General features: G+C 37.6%; 1 protein-coding gene across 6 annotated transcripts in view; it reads right to left on the reverse strand.

The window, feature by feature from the left end:
• Nucleotides 1-1998: 1998 nt before the first annotated feature.
• LRRIQ3 (leucine rich repeats and IQ motif containing 3) overlaps nt 1999-22893 on the reverse strand; it is a 161671-nt gene continuing 140776 nt past the window's right edge. For all 6 annotated transcript variants that reach the window (XM_072649847.1, XM_072649846.1, XM_072649850.1 and 3 more), the window contains 2 exons: nt 11691-12420; nt 1999-2344 (listed from right to left, as the gene is read on the reverse strand). In XM_072649847.1, the coding sequence (XP_072505948.1) occupies nt 2149-2344; nt 11691-12420 (926 nt within the window). In that variant the 3' untranslated portion in view covers nt 1999-2148. The remainder of the gene's footprint in view (nt 2345-11690; nt 12421-22893) is intronic.

Here is a 22893-nt window from a genome sequence, read left to right on the forward strand (position 1 = left end):
CAGACAAAGAATGACTCCTATTAAATTCCTTTTGTGATACAAATATGGTAGGAAGCCTAAACCAGAAAGAGTAAAAACAGAGAAAGAAAACTACAGACCAATTTTCGTAATGAATACTGATGCAATTTTTAAAAAAATAGAATTCTAGCAAGATTATTGCAACATGTAACAAGGATCACATACAATAACCAGGTGGGATTTAATATTAAAAATAAAGACCTGATTCAATATTAGGAAAGCTGTCGGCATAATTGATATCAATATCAACAACAAAACCAACAAATATCATATTATCTCAATAGATGCAGAAAAACATGGAAGATAATGCAACACTCGTTCCTATTAAAAACACTAGAGAGCAAAGGAATAAATGGAGCTTTCCTTAAAATGATAAGTAATCTCTATCTACAGCCATCAGCAAGCAATATTGGTAGTGGAGATAAGGGTCTTCCCAATAATATCAGGAGTGAAACACGGATGCTTTTTTCCACCACTATGATTCAATATTGTACAAGAAATGTTGGCTATAGCAATAACAAAAGAAAAAAAATTGAAGGAATTAAAATAAAGAATGAAGAAACAAAGCTATCACCCTTTGCACATGATATGAAGGTATACTACCAGTTCCATGTCAGCAAATTTAATCACTTCCATTTGAATTATCTTAGGAAGATTCTACATATTACCTGGCAAGACTGGGGTTCTCTCAAGTTGAACTGCCAAGTATTAAAACTCTTCTGCAGACAGTGCAATTCCAATGGGCTAACCATGTCGCTCAAGGGCCAAATCTGCATTTATCTAAAAGTCAATTTTTAAAGAACTTGTGGTAGGAAAGAACTCACATGGAGGTCAGAAGAGGCAATAAAAGGACATTCTCAAGGTGTCTCTGAAGAACTTTAAAATGTATTGTGAGAATAGGAAATACTGCTACAGAATGGCCTAGCACAATGTGACCACATCAAAAAAGGCATTGTTTTCTACGATCAAAGAAAATCACAGTAGCACAAAGGAAACATGAGATTTGCAAATCCAGAGACATCTCTATCTCAAATGTTAAAAAGATCGTGAGTATGATTACATAACATATATGTATCCATCCATCCATCCATATATATAGTACACATAAACATATATACATATATATGTATATATATGTATATATGGAAAGAGGGAGAGAGAGAGACAGATTAGATTAGATAATATGACAGAATAGGCAAATAAATGTTAGAGGTGATATGGGAAAATTGAGAACTTACTGCAATGTTGGAAGTTGTGAACTGGTCCAACCATTCTGGAGAATAATTTGAAAATAGGCCCAAAGGGCTCTCAACCTGTGCATATCCGTGACCAAGGATATTAAAGAAAAAGGAAAAGGGCCTGCATGGAACAAAATATTTATAACAGCTCTTTGGTTGTCATTGTTGCTTTTGGTGCCAAGAAACTGGAAAGTGAGGGGACACTCTTCAATTAAGAAATGGCTGAACAAGTTGTGGCATATCACTGTTATGGAACACTTTTATTATTAAAAAAACAAAAACAAAAAACAAAAAACAAGAAACAAGCAGTGTGCTCAGTGAAGCCTGGGAAAACTTGTATGAACTGATGCAAAGTGAGGGGAGCCGAACCAGAACATTCTATCCAGGAACAGCAATGTGTTGTGATGAACAACTGTGAATGACTTCGCTATGCTCAGCAATACAATGATCCAAGATAATTCTGAAGAATTTATGATGAAAACTGCTATCCACCTCCAGGGAGATAACTGATGTTGTCTGAAGACAGATTGAAGCAGACTATTTTTTAAACTTTATTATTCTTGGATTATTGTTTTTTGTTTGGGGTTTGATTTCTTAGGTCTGCATTTCCTTTTGCAACAGTTATCAGGAAAATATTTTGTATGACTGTTCATATGTAATCTATATGAAAATGCTTATTTTTTAAGAAGTGAGGAGGAAGGAAAGAAAGGAAGACAACATGGAACTTGAACTTTTTAAAAAATTAATGTTAAACTGTTTTAATGTAATTGAGAATAAAATAAAATAAAAATTTAATGTTAATAAAAGAAAATCAAAAGAGATCCATTCTATCCTAGCAGATATTCTCTTGCTTCGGAGAGTGTGCCCAATGCCCTTGGACATGAAATAGAAATCACTTTAAGAATGTGAATGAGTTCGAAAGGAAAGTATTCCTCGGGTGTCCAAAAGGGATGTTCACATGAACACGATGACTTTTCATGGCATCCACTTTTTCCCTGGCTTCTTGCATTCTATCAGAAGCCTTCTGAGCAGCAATGGTATGAATAATTAATTTCTCTTCTAGATGCCTTTTATGTATCACTTTGATCCTAATGGGAAACAAAAGGACAATAATTTAAAAATTAAAAAAATTATGAATAAGAGAATTTTTTATAATAATATTACTAATGACTGACAATTATGTAGTACTTTGCGAAAGCACTTTAAAATATTATCTCATTTAAGCCTTGAAAAAACCCTTTAATTAAATGAGTTTGTTTACAGATGAGGAAACTAAGGCTCAGAGAGTTTATGAGAAATGCCCAGGGTCACCTCATATTGCTAACATTGAATGCAGTACCTGGTGCAGAGCAGGCACTTACTGAAGGCCTCCCTTCTCCCAGGTGGTTCTGCACCCAAATGTTCCTTCTTTGAAGCCCCAAACTGTAGACATTATTTCATACTGCCCAAATGGAAGTTCACTTCACTTCTCCAACAGTCATTTGCTTTTTCCAGCTAATTGCTATGCTGCACGTTTCAAAAAGTCTTGAAGAATTATAATAACTAATTTGCATATAATGTCTTAAGGTTTACATATGTAGGAAGTGTATTATCATCCTGATTTGATGGACAAGGAACTGTCTGCTCACAGAATGTGAATGATGTGGCTAAGCTTACACAACTTGTAGTAGCAGAGCTTGGATCTGAACCTAGGTCGGATCTTCCCAGTTTCTGATCCAATACTCTTCCACTGAACCACATGACCCTCATGCATTATCGTACTCCTCAGTATTAGTCAGTCTGTCAATCAACAAACTTTTATTAAGCTTCTACTGTACCTAAGCCCTGTACTAAGCGAGAGGAATACAGAGTAAGGCAACGGATAGCCCCTGCTCTCAAGGAGCTTGATGTCGGAGAGTAAGAGGCAGTATGCAAACAATGACAACAAACAAAATACAGGCATGAGAACTGAGACAAGATTTCTGAAGAAAGGCTCTAAGATTATGGATGACTGGAAAGGCTTCCTGTGGAAGGAAACACACTTGTGGATAGACAGGGAAGCCAGGAGAAAGGGACGAGGAGGGAGAGTGTTCTAGGCACGGAAGACAGCCCCCGAGAATGGATGAAATTGGGCCATGGAGGGTCTTGCTTAGGGCCAGGAAGCCAGTCTCACTGGATGGAAGAGTAACTTTGTGGGGTGCAAGATGCAGAAAGCCTGAAAAGGTCAGAAGGTGCTGAGGTATTAAAGCCTTTAAAAGCCAATCAGATGATTTCAGTTTGATCCCAGCAGTAAACGTGAGGCATTGGGTTTGATTCAATGTGGAGTGACATGATCAAACTAATGCTTTAAGAAGGTCATTTTGCTAGGGGATTAGAGAATGCATTGGAGTAGGGAGAGACTTGAGGTAGGCAGACCCAGGATAGCTCCAAAAGATTCACGATGAAATCATGACCTGCCTTCAGAGAGAGAACAGATGAACTGTGAGTATAAACTGAAGCATAATTTTCTCATTTTCTTTTTCTTCCTTTCTTTAATATGGTGAATATGGAAATATTTTGCTTAATTTCACATATATAATTGCTGGGGATGGAAGCTCAATTCCATGTGGACAGTCTCGGGTGGGTAAAGGTGGGAACTTCTAAATCTTAGAGTTCTCACGAGGCCCCCCAGGAAACGACTGGGAATCGAGGTGAACCGAGCTATCTCGTGTATTTCCGCCTCTTCCCGTGAGAAACATGATGGGAGAGAGCTCTCCCCGCCCTCGAGATTGTCCCGGATCTGGGCACACTATTGTTATCTAACAGCACAGTATTCAGATGCAAACTATGCGGCTGGAGAGCTTAAGTAGGATCAGGAAAGCCTGAAAGCTCTCTTGGGCGGAGGGGCCACGTGTGAGGACACAAGACTCCGCTTTTCCTCTCTCCTCTCTCCCCTCCCCCCTCTCTCCCCACTTATACTTCTACTTCCAATCTCTTATTGTAAGATCTTTGCCTCCTTGGGAGATCTTTCTCTCTCCCTCCTAAGGAAGAATTCCCCTGCACTTGTAACCAGACCCTGAAATAAAGCTCAACCCTTGTTCGACTCTGGAACGTCCTTTCTCTCATACGAGCATCCGGTTTGGCCAGCCGAAGACCTCCGATAGAGGTAAGGTAAGACTCGGGTAGCCCACAGGCCTCTAGGCCTGGCAGTTATACCCTGGACCCCATATTAGTATCTTATACGGACCTTTCCATTTCCCTGAGGCCATATCCTTTACCATGGCCCATGTGTCCTTATTTCCAGCCTGGGTATTACTTTCCTTGCGGAGTTGTCGTGGAATCGTCACAAAATGTCTCATAGCTGGAGTAGTATGTGAGTTTTTTGAGACAGCTGTATAAAGCTCTGATTGTATTAGGCAATCTCTTAATCTCCCCCTTTTTTGTTTAGCGAGAATCGCCTTTAAGGTGAAATAGATAAGGCTGCATACTGGCTGTTTATTTTGGTATAGCTGCTGCCAGGTGCTCACAAATGCTTGATAAACATCTGTAAGGAACCTGAATTTTACGGATTTTTTCTTTATAACAAACACAGGAGCATTCCAGGGTGCTAATAGCTCCTTAACAAGTATTTGTAATGTCTGGAGTTTTTCTGGAGTCAGTGGCCATTGCTCCACCCAAATCGGGGTGTCTGACTTCCAATTCAAGGGTGGGGACTCCAGTGCAATTGCAATGGCCCTTACTAAAAATTTGATAGCCTCATCCCCAGGCGGCTCATGATGTCTCTGCCCCAGATGTTAAAACTAAGTCCTGGAATCACCAACGGCCATACGGTCCCTTGGCGATCCTCTGCCTCCCACTTTACTGGGTGCATTGTCTCTAAGGTATTTTGGCACCCTCCTATTCCCCACACTGGTCTCTGGCTTTCTTTGAGCTTCCAGTGCCGGGGTACTGAGCGACCGCTAAGGCAGGTCCTATCCGCTCCAGTATCAAGGAGGCCAGTCATGGGAATTCCATTGAGCCAGATTGTACACTCAGGTCTATTCTGTCCTATTTCCTTTAGTAACTGGATTTGAACTGAGTGCTTTAAGGGAAGGGCAATAGCTATGGGAAGCTGATCCTGGCCCCTCCCTGTACTTATTTCTTTCTGCCCAGGGGTAAGGCAGGCTCTGGCTAAGCTCTTCCAGTCATTAGGAGTCAGAACGAACTGACCACTGAGAGTCTCAAGCATGGCTATGACAAAGGGTGAATTAGGGCCGTGCTTGGTACAAGCCTCTTTGACAGTCGCTACTCTCTTCCACTCTATAGGTATGTGGCTCCTCCGAATCCCACCGGGGACACTGGGGTCCACTATTTCTAGCACAGGAAATGTCCCTACGTCTTCTCCATTCTCTATAGCCTTTCGTATTCCCTTTTCCAAACTGGACTGTGGCCCTAGACTGTCTGACCAATGGAGCATGCTATAAGGAGGCACAGAGGGAAGACACGGCGTATGCTCCCCTGCTTCGGCTTTCCCATCAGCTAGATGGTGCTCCGAATCTATTTTTTCTCTACACTCCTTAACTTTCTGCTTACCAGGGTTCTCCCCTCCCCTCTCTCCTCTTCCACTCTCATTCCAATCTCGCCCTGGCCTCTCCGGCCCTTCCAAAAGGCTCTTAATTACACCGAATATCAGGAAATCTAAATCCTCCAGCTCCCCGGGGCATAGTTGCTCATAAGCGGTCATTTGTTCTCCGACCGCTCCCCATCTTTCTCTTGATATTTCTGTCTGCTCGAGCCAAGGAGAAACTTTCCAAATCCTTTTACAAAATTCTCAGAGGTCGTTTAACTCTATAGTGACCCCCGCCTCCCTGCATTCCCTGTAAAGTATCTCAGCCCAGACCTCCTGTTCCTCTGGCTTTATTACTGGCAATTGATTCCCCATCCCTGCCCTTTTCCCATGGGTGTGGGAAGCTACTCTCATTCTTTCTCTCCTTCCGAATCTAGGATTCGGGACTCGCGTCTTTCACAGCCCCTTCCGGGTGTTCCCAGGCACCCAGGATATCTGCACTCCCTGTCCTCTGTTCGGGGCGCCAACTGCCAGGCTGAGAGGCCTGAGGGCTACCCAAGTCTTACCTTACCTCTATCGGAGGTCTTCAGCTGGCCAAACTGGATGCTCGTATGAGAGAAAGGACGTTCCAGAGTCGAACAAGGGTTGAGCTTTATTTCAGGGTCTGGTTACAAGTGCAGGGGAATTCTTCCTTAGGAGGGAGAGAGAAAGATCTCCCAAGGAGGCAAAGATCTTACAATAAGAGATTGGAAGTAGAAGTATAAGTGGGGAGAGAGGGGGAGGGGAGAGAGGAGAGAGGAAAAGCGGAGTCTTGTGTCCTCACACGTGGCCCCTCCGCCCAAGAGAGCTTTCAGGCTTTCCTGATCCTACTTAAGCTCTCCAGCCGCATAGTTTGCATCTGAATACTGTGCTGTTAGATAACAATAGTGTGCCCAGATCCGGGACAATCTCGAGGGCGGGGAGAGCTCTCTCCCATCATGTTTCTCATGGGAAGAGGCGGAAATACACGAGATAGCTTGGTTCACCTCGATTCCCAGTCGTTTCCTGGGGGGCCTCGTGAGAACTCTAAGATTTAGAAGTTCCCACCTTTACCCGCCCGAGACTGTCCACATGGAATTGAGCTTCCATCCCCAGCATATAATTGATATCATATTGCTTGACTTCTTAATGGATGTGAGAGGCAGAGAGAGAGAATTTGGAACTCAAAATTTAAAAAGAGAAGAATGTTAAAAATAAACTATGTTATAAAAAAAAAAAGGAAAGGGAAAAAGTAATCAGTCTGCAAACACTTAAGGGACCAACCTGCATTCAGCATTTATTGAACACAGATCCTAACAAATTAGTCCTTGTGGAACAGAGTAAGTTACCACCTTTCCCTAAAGTCTGTGACCCAAAACAAGTGGTCAGTGAATAGAAAAGAAAAGCAGCATGTAAGACCATTAATGATGACTCTCAAGCAAGCTCTAGTAGATACTAGAACTGAGTAGGGTTCCTTAAGACACCTGGTTTAGGTCTATGACATCTCCTGATCTAAATCAAGCCACTTTTAAAGAAATGAATAGGTGATTGATACTGTCAGATTCGTATTCATGATTCCATCAGAGGTCCCAAACTGGTCCATGTACCTCTAGCTTAAGTTTTGAGCCAGATGCCAGGCTTCTCAAAAGCAGACCCCGCCCCCCTTGCTGCAATCAAAGCAAGGCCCTCCACTTCTGGGGACAGAGGAAGAGAACTTTCCAGTCTTTGTAGCAAAAGACTCCTAGAACACAGGGGCCTAGATTCCTGATTTCTCTGAAGTCCTGGTCTCCCTGTTCTCAGCATTCATTTGCATTGGAGGGCACTGCGTGCCCACTGATGATTCCCACTTTGACTTCAATACCTTCTCAAACCATCTCTTCCTCCCCCTTCATATTCTCCACTCCAAATGTCAACTTCATCTCCTGGTTCATAATAGCATAGGATGAGATTGGGAAGGATGACATGATCATAGACAGAGAGTTTGAAGGAGCCTCCTTTGGTAAATAGAAGGCAAAGGAAGTGGTGAATCCCTGAGATCCACATGAGTAGGGAGACCTTAGGAAAGACTATTCTTTGGTTAAGAGATGAGTAAACAGAAGCCTGGAGATCTTCAGTGACTTTCTCAAGGCCACAGAGATACGGAAATAAAAGGAAAGAGATGTCGTGATGTGGTAGAAAGTGGATGTCTTGAACTATAATGTAGTAACAGTGGAGTATGAACCTGTCTTCTTTGACTCCCTTACATGAGGAGGCCTTCTCCTTTACTCTCTCACATAAATCTCAAGAGGATGAGGTCCCTGCATGTTCACCTTGATGCTGAGAATTACTGGAATGAATGTAGTCCATGGCCTTGGCCAATGACCAAGATTCAACGTCAGAATTAGTGGCATTTCTGGAATTCTTAAGTGCTCTGGCCTCTTTTCACTCAGGCTACATTTCTGTCTCTGAAATGTTTCCAGTCAGTCATGACAGCTTATAGGATATTGGAAGAGAGGGTGGCCCAATGGTGGAGCCAGGGTTGAGTTTGGAGTCAGAGGACCTGGATTCAAAACTTGCTCTGTGACCTTAAGCAAGACATATAATCTCTCCAGGTCTTTTCAGGAAAATGAGGAGGTCAGATCTTCTGGGCTCCCTTCTGCTTTAAATCTATGAAGCCATGATATAGGACTCTCCCTAACTTCCTGAGTGCTTTCAAGGGAAAATTTACTGTGGCATCAGAGAGAGAAGATGATTCGCCAAAGATCCATTAAGAAGGCTCACTTGACTCTATCCTCAACAGCTTAATGATGGCCACACATTCAATTTGCTGGGATAAAAGCAAAGCTAATTAAATTTCCTTAATGTTAATTTGCATTAGATTTAGATTTTGATACCCTGCACATGCATTCCTTCCATTTTCAAAAGCCAAATAGTTCATTAACATAAGCCACTATAGTAACTTTAGCTTGTTCCCAAAGGTTACAAAGACGTAGGAAACATTGTGTATTGTGATACAATGAATTTAAGTCTAAAAATAAAGAAAATGCTCTTGTATCATTGGTTTAAATGGATTTGTATATTTTTGTAGCAGTTTCTAAAGCACTTTTCATACTTAGGGAGAGCACACTTATAATTAAAGTACCACCATGAATAGTCTTAAGACAGCTTATGAAAAAGAAAAGGCAGATGTTTTCTTTGCTTTTGTCAAAGGGAATCATGTTGAAATGATTCAAACTCATCCTTGCTCTTATTTAAAACTGCTTTTGAGAGCACAATAGTTTTTTAAAGGGAAAACATTTCAGAATTTAGATTAAATAGAGTAGCTATAATTAAGGGTCTGCCGGCATAAATATTACAAGCCTCAATTTGCTGCCATTTACATAATGTGATCATTTTAAATCTTCTTGGGATAAAACCTGGTCAAAAAGGTGCATAGACCAATAAAATTTTGATTATCTAAAGCATAATTCAGTAAAGAGGTTTCAAGATTTGATATTTTTAAGTTTTCACACCTCTTATCACAATCTAAACAGCAGTCAAACACTGAGAAACACTCATTTACCACCAAAGATCTTAACAAGTGCAAAAGCAATTGCTCTCTCCTTGAGAAATTCAAAGCTTAATTAATGAAAAAACATTCATCAGCCAGTTTTATATTCACTAATCACAATTTCTGACACATAGTAGATGCTTAATAAATGTTTGCTGATTGACTAAACTTATTCAGGGAAGAAACAAAAGAGAAATGTTAATTCCTGTTGCAAAGGGAAAAACTAACATACATGAACACACACACAAAAGTTTTGTTCTTTTTCACAAAATCAATTGACATCTGAAATTTCAAAAATCGATCTTCTCATCCCAAATCTCTAATGTGTCTCAAGTCCTGTAGAATCTTTCTTATTTGTTTTTCTTCCACTCATTGCTTTCCATTATTACCAACTCAGACTAGTTGTACCACATTCCAGAAACACTGAAAAATCCTGAAAAACATTTTGTATCTATTGCCTCAGTTCCCTCTACTTTCTGCACACTGTCCCTTGAATAATATTCCTATAATGCTAATTGCAGCATACTATTTCCTTGTACCAAAAACTTCAATGGCCTCTCACTGTGTTCCAAAAATAGTCCAAACTCCTTGCCCTGGTTATCTTGGTCATTTATAATCTGATACCAACTACCTTTTCAGTTTGATTCTCCACTACTCCCCTTAAGAATTCCTCACTGCAACAAAATTGTTTTACTCACTATCTAGGAAAACAGTCTTTTCATTTCTAAGTCCCAGGCATTAGTCACAGTATTTCAGAGATGGAAGAGACCTCAAAGGTTCTTTTAGTCTAATTCATGCCTAACAAAGCATTCCTCTGTCACGTATCTTGCCAGTGGCTATCCAGGCTCTACTTTTCAACAGCATGAACTCAAAATTACCACTTTTTTTCTAGGTAAAGCATCCCATTTGTGAGAAAGACCTCCTTGCATAAAGTCTTGACCTGTTTGCTATCTCCAAGCACAGCTCCTAGTTGTGTCCTCTGGGACCGTGAAGGACATGACTAAGCCCTCTTCTTCTTGAAGGCACTATTATGCTCTCCTGCTTGAAGGTAAAGTCTGCTCCCCATCACCACCTCTATCCAGGCTAAACCTCCAGAATTCCTTCAATTTCTGTATGTCACAGAATCAATGTTCTTCCTATTTTGGTTCTTCTCTGCATACTCTCCAGTTTATGGAAGAGCTACCTACACTGAGGCTACTCTCTATATGCTTTGACTAGGACAGAGGACAAAGAGATTTTCCTATATGCTAATTCTCTCTCCATATAGTCTAGGGTCACATCTACTTCCTTGGTTGCCACATCATAGTGTCACTCCTAAGGCCTGCTCTTGGTTTCCTGGACTGTGCTGGACTGTGTTCCACTCATCGTGGTGCAACAAATCTCTCCTACTGATCTTCTAAATTGTCTTTGGTGTCTGTGGGCTAAGAAGCCTAGAAACTGTCACTTGTGCCACTGGTTCAGTCATCCAGAAGCTTGCTCCTGGTTTGCCAGGGGCCTGTCTGCTCTGGCACAGCCTGTACTGGACTGTGTTTAATTGCACTCCTCTCTTACTTTGGTGCAAGAGAGCTTTGTTGCTGACCTTTTAAGTTGTCTTGGGTTGGAAAAATTGTTGCATTTCACCTTCTTTGTGGGTTCTGCAGCTCTAGAATTTGTTTAGTCATTATTTAAACGTATTTGGAGGGGTGGGGGAGAGTTCAGGAAGTCTCTGCTTTTATTCAGCCATGATGGCTCCCCTCCATGGAATTCACTTTCAAGAAGTGACTTATATGGAACCATTCTTAACTTAGAACTTATAATACAAATTTTGTGTCCAACCTTCTGTTAATACATATAGTGTTCCAAAAGTCTTCGTGCACTTGTAAGTTTCTTAGTTTTAGGAGTCAATTTTACCTATAAAGCTGAAAACTGAATCAAGACTTTTGGGATACTAGAGGTATATGTGTGACATACATAAATGCATAGATACATATATGTAATGTATTTACATGTATACATACATTTGTGTTACATTTATACATGCGAGTTGTATGTATGTGTATATATAATGTATAAGGGTACATGGGTATATACAGATATGTATGTGTGTATATACATATAATATGTGTATACATATATATGTATGTTTCTATATCTATATGCCATTTCTTATTTAAGGCCTGAATAAATAAGTCAAGATTATGTAGTAATAGCTAATAAATATAGCTGCATTTGCATAACACTTTTAAGATTTCCAAAACACTTTGCAAATATTAACTTATTTGGTAAAATGTCAAAACCACTGCTTATTACATAACAATTCAGAGAAAGTTAAAGAAATCAGTCTCTCGCATGCACTCATCCCTACAGCACCTCACAGAGTCCACTGCACCCAATTTAGACCTACCTTCCTTTCTTCATTTTCTTCACTAACTCCCTGTGATATTTATCTGTTTCCTTCATGCCCTTCACAATGACCTTATTCTTCTTCATCCCATCTTGCTTCTTCTTGTATCTGTCATACTGGAACAGCTCCTTGGTCAGCGTGGTGATCTGATTGCTCATATCTTCTACCATCAGACGCTCTTTTGCTTTCAATTTGGCTTGTTCTAGAAAGAAGCCTCTCCTTTCCTGGAATCTCTCCATCAGCTTGGATCTGGTCTCTTGAAACTTTTGCGCACTTGCTTCCATTTTCTTATTTTGGTCTTCATTTCTTTTTTTAATAAAGTGATTTTTCTCTTGAATATATTCTTGGACATTTTCATTAGTCATTTCGTCATCAAAATGGAGCATGGCTACAAATTGTTTTTTATTTTGGAAGTTTTCCTTCTTTTCCTTGTTTCTATACTGTCTATCAACACTATAAAGTGGGGCAAAGTCAATAGTGCCACCTGGTCTAGTAGCCTCTTTCTTCTTATCTCTTTCCAAGCGATGGCTAATTTTAAATTTGGATTGGCTGTCAATAAAATGACATAATCGGTAAACTGGACGGTGGTAGATTTCTTGTTTTATCTCTTTAGGTTTTGAAGAATACTTGTAAATGGATGGTGGAGACATATGAACTTTGATCACTGGCATTCTAAAATTAAGGTCCATTTCTTGATCTTCAATCTTTTCTTCTTCTGGTACCTTAAAAACTACAGAATATAAAAGACAAATACAAGATGATGTTAGCATATATATATATATACATGTATATATATATACATATATATATATATATATATATACACACTATTGTGTACACTAATCAATTAAAAGAAGTAATCTGCTTTTATTATTTTTATTAATTTCTCACAATAACCTTGAGTCAGACTAATGATCACAACCTCATTAATTACAAAATAAACAGATGATTTAGTCATCAATAATTAAGTCAAGTAATTTTTCTTTCTGTGTACTATGGAAGAATCATGCACCTTACTGGAAGAAAGACACTCAACTGATGAGGCCAATTCATTCACTTTTAAATGTCTGCTTCAAAGTTTTATCATAAAGATGCATTTTCTGACATGATGTGTTACATTCTGTGGGAAACAGAGGAAATACCTACACACATTCAACAAGTAAACATTTATCAAGCATTAACTATGGGTCAGGCATCATGCTCAGTTCTGGATATATGTGTGTATACATACACATGCACCCACACACACACACATATATATATATATATATATATATATATATATATATATATATATATATATATATATATATATATATATATATATATGATTTATAGCTTGCTAGATATCTTATATATATGATTACACTGTACTATGCTATACTATACTATAATATACCATAATATACTATTATATGACTCTATTATATGTATGACTTATAGCTTGCTAGATACCTTATATAAACATATCAATATACAGACAGATCAAGATCTAAGTATATAATTATATCTATTTATATAGATATAGCCAGATATATAGATATCTATAGCTACACTTATATAAATTTAGACCTACATGCAGATATAGATAAATATATAGATACAGACATAGATATCTACACATATTTTGGATACAAAACCCTTAAAATTTAGTACATTGTTTTATCATTATCACTTTCTTTCACATAATTATTAATTGTTCTTAGAATTTTTTGCTTGATCCATTCAGCATTTGGGATTTCACTGTTCTTGCCACATTTGTGCGTATGTCTTTTGCTTCTTATATCTGAAGCGATGCCTTGTTGTTTTTATCTAATTCTTTCTTTTTCATTTTATTGGATCTGCAATCCAATCACATTTACAATGATCTCGCATGCTTTCAAGTCGTTATTTTACACTCTTCCGTGAACAGTGCCATGTCTGTTCAGTGACCTTCACTCATTTTTTTCAATGTTGGCTCTATCTCCATTGACTCTTTTCTCTTTACTCTCTTATCCTCTTCCGATGTGTTACTTCTTTCTCTTTGGAACCCTGCTATGAGCTTCTTTATTTTTTTTCTTGCTGTTACCTGATTATTTAATTCTTCCCCTCCTTTACTTTCTATCTGATAAAATATTTCCCCCTTCTCTTTAGCTAATCCTATTCATTAGATTTTTTAAAAATTTCATTTCTGTGCCCCTCTGTAGAGAGGATTTCTTGCCCTAATCCTATAGCTACTTGACACTACTCTCTCTCTCTCTCTGCCCCTATACTTATCTACTTCATTTCTATTCACTACATTATTAATATAATCAAAATTTCTAAGGTATCTACTTTGTGTCTCCCACCTCCACTGAATAACTTGTATCTCTGTTTTTAAGGAGTTGTTCCAAGGGGCAGAGTCAAGATGGCAGACAACAGGCAAGAACTTACCTGAGCTCCCCCTCAATCTCCTCCAAATTTCTTTAAATAATGGCTTAAAACAAATTCTTGGGGAGTAGAACCCACAAAAGGACAGAATGAAACAATTTTCCAGCACAGGACAACCTAGAATGTCAGCAGGAAAGGTCTGTTGCACCAGAGTGAGAACAGGGTACAGTACAGCACAGGCCCTTCGAGCACACATGGGGCCCCAGAATACCAGAAACAGGCCTTGGGGGCAATCAATAGCAGAAGTAGTGGTTTCTGAACCTCTCAGTCCACAAGACAGTAAGGGGGTTGGACAACTGGTCAGAACGAGACTATAGGGGTCCCTTTGCTGGCACTGTGTGGGGGAGGGGCATGACTCTGTTGTATTGCCCATACTTAGATTTGGGTCACAGTCCTAGGTCTCGGTCCCAGGGCAATAAAGAGCACTAGCACAGCTTGTGTCTACAGGGGAGCAAGGACCTGAGTCACAGTTCTATGGTGGAAAAGGGTGCTTGAGGTCATTCACAGATGAGGGTACAGTGCAGGAGAGTAGTAAACACACCTTTCTCTAGATCATACAACTGTGGAAAAATCAATAACTTACAGGTCTCCAGAATTACCTCTGAAAACAGACACATAAAAATCCTGAGGCTTGGGATGGTGCCTCTTCCACTTTGGAAGCAGAACTCCACTTTAGCACAGTTAAAAATCAAGAAATTGGCTGGAAAATGAACAAACAGAAAAAAGACCCTGACTATAGTAAGTTACTAGGATGACAGGGAAGATCAAAACACGCTTGCAAGAAAACAAAAAAGTCAAGACTCCTATGTTCAAAGCCTCAAAGAAAACTATGAAGTGATCTGAAGCCACTGAAGATCTCAAAAAAGATTTCAAAATCTAGTGAGGGAAGTAGAGGGAAAAATGGGCAAAGAAATGAGAGTGATGAAAGAAAAGCATGAAGAAAGGTCAACAGCGTGGTAAAGGAGATGTTTAAAAAAGTCCAATGAAGATGGAAAAAGAGGTACAAAAACCCACTGTAAAAAAAGAACTCCTTAAAAATCACAGTTGGCCAAACTGAAAAGAAACCTTTAAAAAAAACCTCCTTGAAGAAAATGGCTTAAAAACTGGAATTGGTGAAGCGGAAGCTACTGGTATTGAGACTCAGTAAAACAGTCAAAAGGATGAAAAAGCAGAAGAAAAGGTTAACTATATCATCACAAAAACCAAGTCATCTGGAAAACTGATCTAGAGGAGACCTGAAAGTCATGGCGAAAAATAGCCCAGACATCATCTTTCAAGCATTATCAAGGAAAATGACTGTGATATTCTAGAACCAGAGCATAAAATAGAAATGGAAAGAATCCCCCAGTTTTCTCCTGAAAGATCCCCAAATGAGAACTCCCAGGAATATTAGAACCAAATTCCAGAGCTCCCAGGTCAAGGAGAAAACATTGCAAGTAAGCAGAAAGAAACAATTCAAGTGTCATGGAGCCAGAATCAGGATCACAGATGATCTAGCAGCTTTTACATGAAAGGAACTGAGGTCTTAAAATAGGATATTCCAGAGGGTAAAAGAGCTAGGAATTAAACTGAGAATCATCTACCCAGCAAAATGGAGCATAACCCTTCCTGAGGAAAATGGATATTTAATGAGATTGAGGACTTTCAAACATTATTGATGAAAAGACAAGAGTTGTATGGAACATTAAACGTTCAGACGTAAGACACAAGAGAAGCATAAAAAGGTAAACAGGAAAGAGAAATCACAAAGGACTGAACAAGATTAAATTGTTACATCCTACATAAGATACTTGACATTCCTAAGAACTTTTTTCTTTATTAGAGCAGTTAGGAGGAATGCACATAGAGGGAATGGATGTGAGTTGAAAATGATGGGGTGGTATCAAAAAAAATAAAATTGTATCAAATTTATAAAAATATGAGTCATTTCCCAAATGATAAATGGTTAAATTATATGAAAAAGCATTTTTCGGGCAAAGAAATAAAAGCTGTCTATAGTCATTTGGGGAAAAAATGCTCTAAATCAGTATTGATTAGAAAAAATGCAAATTAAAACATCTCTGTGGTACTACCTCATACCTCTCTGATTGGCTACTATGGTAGAAAAGAAAAAAAATGGTAAATGCTGGAAGTGATGTGGGAAAATTGGGACACTAATGCATTGCTGGTAGAGTTTAGAACTGATCCAACCATTCTGGAGAGCAATTTGGAACTACGACCAAAGAGCTATAAAGCTATTATACCCTTTGACCCAGAAATACCACTAGTAGGTCTGTATCCTAAAGATACCAAAAAAAGTGGAAGGATTTGTATGTATAAATATATACATATATGGTACATAAGTTGTAGTACATGGCTACAACAGAATACAATCCTGCCATAAGAAATAATGAGTGGTATATTTTCAGAAAAATCTGGAAAGATTTCTATCCACTGAAGAGTGAAGTGAGCAGAATCAGGATAAGACCGTGTACAGTAACAGCAATATTCTATGATTTTTTAACTGTAAAAGACTTAGCTATTCTCATCAAATACAATGATCAGAAACAATTCCAAAGAAAACACGAGAAATATGATCCAGCTCCACAGAAACAACTGCTGCAGTATGAATACACATTGAAGAAAACTCTTTTTCACTTTAAAAAAAATTTCAGTCTGTGTTTTCTTTCACAACATGCCTAATATGAAAGTGTGCTTCGCATGACTGCCCATGTATAACCTATATCAAGTTGTCTTTCATCTCAGGGAAAGGCTAGGGAAAGGAAGGAGAGAATTTGAAATGCAAAAATTAAAAAAAATGTTTAAAGTTTTTCTTACATACCATTGGGAAAACTAATTTTTAAACAAAATTAAGGGATGAGAAAAAGGAATTCATTAGAAGAGGAAAGGGAGAGGTAGAATGGGGTAAATTATCTCATATAAAAGAGGTGTGGGAAAAAAACCTTTTACAATGGAGAGGAAGATGGAGGAGTTTAGGGGAGAGCACTTGAATCTTACTCTTATTGAAATTAGCTCAAAATTAGAATAACATATACTCAGTTGGGTATGGAAAGTTATGAGGGAGGTAAGAGAAGAGGAGTCATTGATAGAAAGGAGGGTGGTTTGGGGGAGGTGGTGATCAGAAACAAAACACATATGATGAGGGACATGGTAAAAAGAGAGAGAGAGAGAGAAATACAAGCAGATCAAGGGAAATAGTAACCATAACTGGGAATGGGAATGGGATGAACACCAGAAAATGGAAGCAGATAGCAGAGTGGATTAACAAACAGAATTCTACAGTATGTTGTTTACAACAAACAAACTTGAAGCAGAGAGACACACAGAGCAAGGGTAAACAGCTGGAGGAGACTATATTATGCTTCAGCTAAAGTAAAAATAAAAAAAGGGATAGCAATCAAGGTGGAGCAGTGGATACAACGCTAGATCTGGATCCACGAGCATTCATCTTCCTCAGTTCAAATTTGGCTTTAGACGCTTACTAACTGCGTGACACTGGGAAAGTCACTTAATCCTATTTGCCTTAGTTTCCTCATCTGTAAAATGAGTAGGAGAAGGAAATAGCCAACACTCCAGTACCCTTGCCAAGAAATGCCAAAATGGGGTCACAGGAAATCAGATATAACTGAAACAACACAACAATAAAAAATTATAAGAGAGGAGGTACAGTGGATAGAGTATAGATCCCAGAGTTAGTAAGAATTATTTTCCAGAGCTGTGTGAACATAGGCAAGTCACTTAACCTGTTTGCCTCAAATTTGCACGGAGGTAAAACAAGATGGAGAAGTTAATGGTAAGCTATTCCAGTGTCTTTGTCAAAAGAAAAAAAATGGGGTTACAAAGAGTCAGACATGATGGAAAAAAATGACTGATCGATCACACACAGAGTGATCATGATCGCAAAGAAAACAAAAATAATAATCTAATTAAAATAGATAAGCAGGAAAAGTACATTTTGTTTAAAAAAAAAGGTACTATAGACGATGAAGTAATATTCATACTAAGCATATATGCACATAGCATCCAAACTCTTTAAGGAAAATTTAAATGAGATAGAGGAGAAAAATGTACTAGTGGGGGACCTCAACTTTCCTTCTCAGAACTAGATAAATCTACCCACCAAATAAACAAGAAAGAAGTTAAGGAGGTGAAGATCATTATAGAAAACTTACATATGAGAGACCTCTGGGGATAACTGGAGATGAAAAAAAAATGTACCTTTTTTTCTCAGTGGTACATGGCACCTAAACAAAAATGAACCATGTATTAGGGCATAAAATCAAGTGCAGAAAAGCAGAAATATTAAAATGCATCTTTTTCAGATCATAATACAATTAAATAAAGGGTCATGGGAAAATATATTAAAAATTGATTGAAAATTAAATAATTCTGTCCTAAAGAATGAATGAGTCAAAAAACAAATCATAGAAACAATTAATAATTTCATTAAAGATAATGACAACAACGAGACAACATACCAAAATTTATGGCATACAGTCAAAGTAGTACATGGGGGATGTGTATATATATATATATATATATATATATGTATGTATGTATATAATTATATATATATGTGTGTGTGTGTGTGTGTGTTGAAATTATTAAAATAGAGGAACAGCAGATCAATGAATTGGGCATACAACTAAAAAAACCTAAACTGGCCATACAACTAAAAAAGAACAAATGAAAAATCCCCAAGTAAAAATCAAATTGGGAATCCTGAAAATCAAAAGAGAGATTAATAAACTGGAAGTAAGAAAATAATTGAACTAGTAAATGAAACTGGGAGCTGGCTTTATGAAAAAAAATAAATCATTGATTAATTTGAGTTAAAAAAGAGAGGAAAATCAAATTGCTTGTATCAAAAATCCACCATCAATGAAGAGGAAATTAAAGTGATAATCAGGAGATATTTTGCACATTAATATGTCAATAAGTATCACAATTCAAGTAAAATGAATGAAATGGACAGAATATTTGGAATAGATGGAAAAAATGGAATATTTACAAAAGCACAAATTGCCCACATCATCAGAAGAGGTAATAGAATACTTAAACATCTAAGAAAAAGAAATTGAACAAGCCATTAATAAGCTCCCTAAGAAAAAATCCTCAGGGCCAGCTGGATTCACAAGTCAATTCGACCACACATTTAAAAAGTAATTAATTGCAATACTACATAAAGGAAGGACTCCTACCAAATTGCTTTTACAACACAAGGTACTGACACCTAAAAGAAGGAGAGGGAAAACAAAGAAAGAAAACTATGGAACAACTTCCCAAATGAATACTGATGTAACAAATAAATAAAATAAAATTCTAACAAGGAGATTATAGGAATATTTCACAAAGTTCATACATGTGACCAGGTGGGATTTATACCAGGAATGCAGGACTGGTTCAACATTAGGGAAAAAATTATCATAATTGACTATATTAAAAACAAAAGCAACAGAAATCATATGATTATCTCACCAGACGCAGAAAAAAAAAAACAACTTTTGACAAAATAAAGCACGCATTCCTATTAAAAACGCTAGAGAAAACAGGAATAAATGGAGCTTTCTTTAAAATGACATACAGTAGCTATCTAAAACCATTAGCAAGAATTACCTGTAATGGAGATCAGCTAGAAGCCTTTGCAATAAGTTCAGGGGTGAAGCAAGAATGCCCATTTCTACTACTAATATTCAATATTATACTAGAAATGTTAGCTACGGACATAAGAGAAGAAAAAAGAAATTGAAGCAATTAGAATAGGCAATAAGGAAACAAAACTATCACTGTTTGCAGTGATATAAAGCATACTTAGAGAATCAATTAAAAACAACCAAGTTGTGAGATACAAAAGAACCCACATTAATAATCAGCATTTCTATATATCATCAACAAGACCCAACAACAAGAGACAAAAACATAAATTACATTTAAAATAACTGGACAACATAAAATACTTGGGAGTCTACCTGCCACCTACTACAAGTAGAAAACACTTTTCACAAGAATAAAGCCAGATCTAAACAACTGGAAAAACATAAATTGCTCATGGGTAGGCTGAGTCAATATCATAAAAAATGACAGTTCTACCTAAATTAATTTACTTAATCAGAACCATATTAATCAAACTATCAAAAATTATTTTACAGAGGTGGAAAAATAATATCAAAATTCATCTGGGAGAACAAAAGACCAAGAAAATCAAGGGAATCTGTGGAGGATAAAAAGTGAAACCAGGGGGTCTAGCTATATTATAAAGTGGTAATCATCAAAACAATGCGATATTAGCTAAGAAATAGAGGGGTAGATCAGTGGAATAGATTAGGTACACAATTCACGTTCATATATAACCATAGCAATCTAGTGTTTGGTAAACACAAGACCCAAGCTTTTGGGACAAGAACATACTATTTGATAAAAATTGTTGGGGAAATTGGAGAATAATATGGCAGAAAGTAGGTATAGACCAACATCTTAAATCATACATCAAGATAAGGTAAAAATATGCACATAATTTACACATAAGGGGTGATACCATAAACAAATTAGGAGAGCAAGGAATAGTTTATCTGTCAAATCTATGAAAAAGGGAACAATTTATGACCAAATAATAGATAGAGAGTATTAAGAGATGTAAAATGGATAATTTTAATTATATGAAATTTAAAAGTATTTGCACAAAAAACCCTACTTTAACCAAGGCAGCAGAAAGCTATGAAAAATTTCTGCAGCCTGTGTCTCTAATAAAGGCCTCATTTCTCAAATATATAGAGAATTGAATCAAATTTATATGAATGTAAGTCATACTGCAATTGACAAATGAGCACATATTAAGTGCTCACGAAATGCTTATTCCCCTCCCCCATCCTTACTGGAATGATTTCTCTTCATGCCTTCAGAATTTTACAGAATAGGTATTTAATAGATGCTTGTTTCCTTCCTTCAACTGTAGCTCAGAAAAATACTGATGAGATCAGCACCATCATTCCTTAAGAGAGAGAGAGAGACTCCAATCAATTATTCTTTGATTCTAATTACCACTCCTCTATTTCTCAATCTAAAACGCTCTTTTCTGGCTATAACTTCTCTCTGTGTGTTGTCTTCCCCTATTAAAATGTAAGCTTCTCTGATATTTGTACTTGTACTTCTTCCTTGTGATGTTACTTTATATTAATGTCTGTGGAGATGTTGTATCTACCCTTTAAAAATACAATATTCTTGAAGGAAAAGACTCATTGTCTTTGCATCTCAAGCACTGAGAATTCTGCCTTACAACCAAGGACTCAAAATATATTGAACTGAATTGAATCCAGTGAAATTGGACTTTGAAATGACCACGTATTCAGTCTTCTAGCCAGAAACTCCCGGATACCTCCATTTTAGCACAGCATTTGACAAAGACTTGTGTTATTCTTGTGAACATGATGGAAAGATTTGAGCTGTGCCAGAAGGGTCATGCGCTTGGCTATCTGAATGGCTGCACCCATTGAGGAGCTCTCAAATCAGAGATATCTTTTGGGACAAAAGTCTCTTTCAGACAGCCTCAAAAATCTGTCCTTGGTCCTTATCAAACGTGGATGAAGGCACAGGCAAAAAGATTATTCAGTCTTCAAATGACACTAAGGTAGGAGGAATAGCCAATATGAAATGATAAATTTGGGATCCAAAAAGACTCAAAGAACTAGAATGTTTGCCAGAATCTAATCAAATAAAGAAAAACAATTGAGAAGAAAATGAGTCAGTAGAGAACTTACATGAGACTTGATTAAGTCAGCTCATTCTGAGAGGACATGAAGATATGAGTGAAAAACGGGCCACAAATATCTGGGAAATGGGCATTTGCTGACCACTCCAAAGGGATCTATTATTATCTGGTAAAATTCAATCCCATATGGACTGATCTACTCCAATTTAAAAGGTGCTCTGCTAGGACCCAGGGATGTAAAGTGTAAATTTGAAAATAATTACTGACCTGCAGGACCATACATGGGGAAATGTGACATTTTAGCAACTATGTGCACATGTGTCTATTTGAGAAAGGAGACAGCATTACCCTGGGTGATGAGAACAGAATTATCAGAGGAAAAGGCCTTGGAGCCAAGCCTACAACAAGCCAGGGATTCAAAGACACTCTTTAGTAAGTCGTGCTACTAATACAGAGGAGTATTACATATGGTATATATAAATATAATTATAATAATATATTAACTATATATAATACCAAAAGAATAGAAGACTGACCCCAAACATATTGGGTTGCCCTCTTATGGTAAATTTATGGAAGGCATGAGGAAGAGATGCATAGGACTGTTGGGGGTGAATGAAAGGCAAACTGCACATCAGAGAAAACTCTTACATTGAGCAAATCACAGACCCATTCAAAGGATACTGCAGAAAACAGAAAAAGGTCTGGCAAAATGGGAAGGGCAAGTTATTAATGACGCATTTAGATTGCTTTTCCCCACAACGAAATTTATCTAGGTAAAAAAGCAAACTTGCCATTCTAAAAAAATTATAAATATTCTAATTGTACATATGATAGAACCAATTCATACATAGTTGGAGGAGTGCATTTAGGGTTATTTTATACATACACACATATATGTGTGAGTGCAAATGTGTATATATACATATATACATGCATACGTATATATGCATATATTATATATGGAGTTATGCTGGAGTAAAAAAAAAACTTTTAAAAAAGACTCAAACATTCCAGTAAACAATTTAGGACATTAGAAAGAGGGAAAAATGTAGATAAAATTACCTAGTGCATTGATAAAATGAAATT

The sequence above is a fragment of the Notamacropus eugenii genome, chromosome 2, assembly GCF_028372415.1.
Source record: "Notamacropus eugenii isolate mMacEug1 chromosome 2, mMacEug1.pri_v2, whole genome shotgun sequence".
Classification (NCBI taxonomy): Eukaryota; Metazoa; Chordata; class Mammalia; order Diprotodontia; family Macropodidae; genus Notamacropus; species Notamacropus eugenii.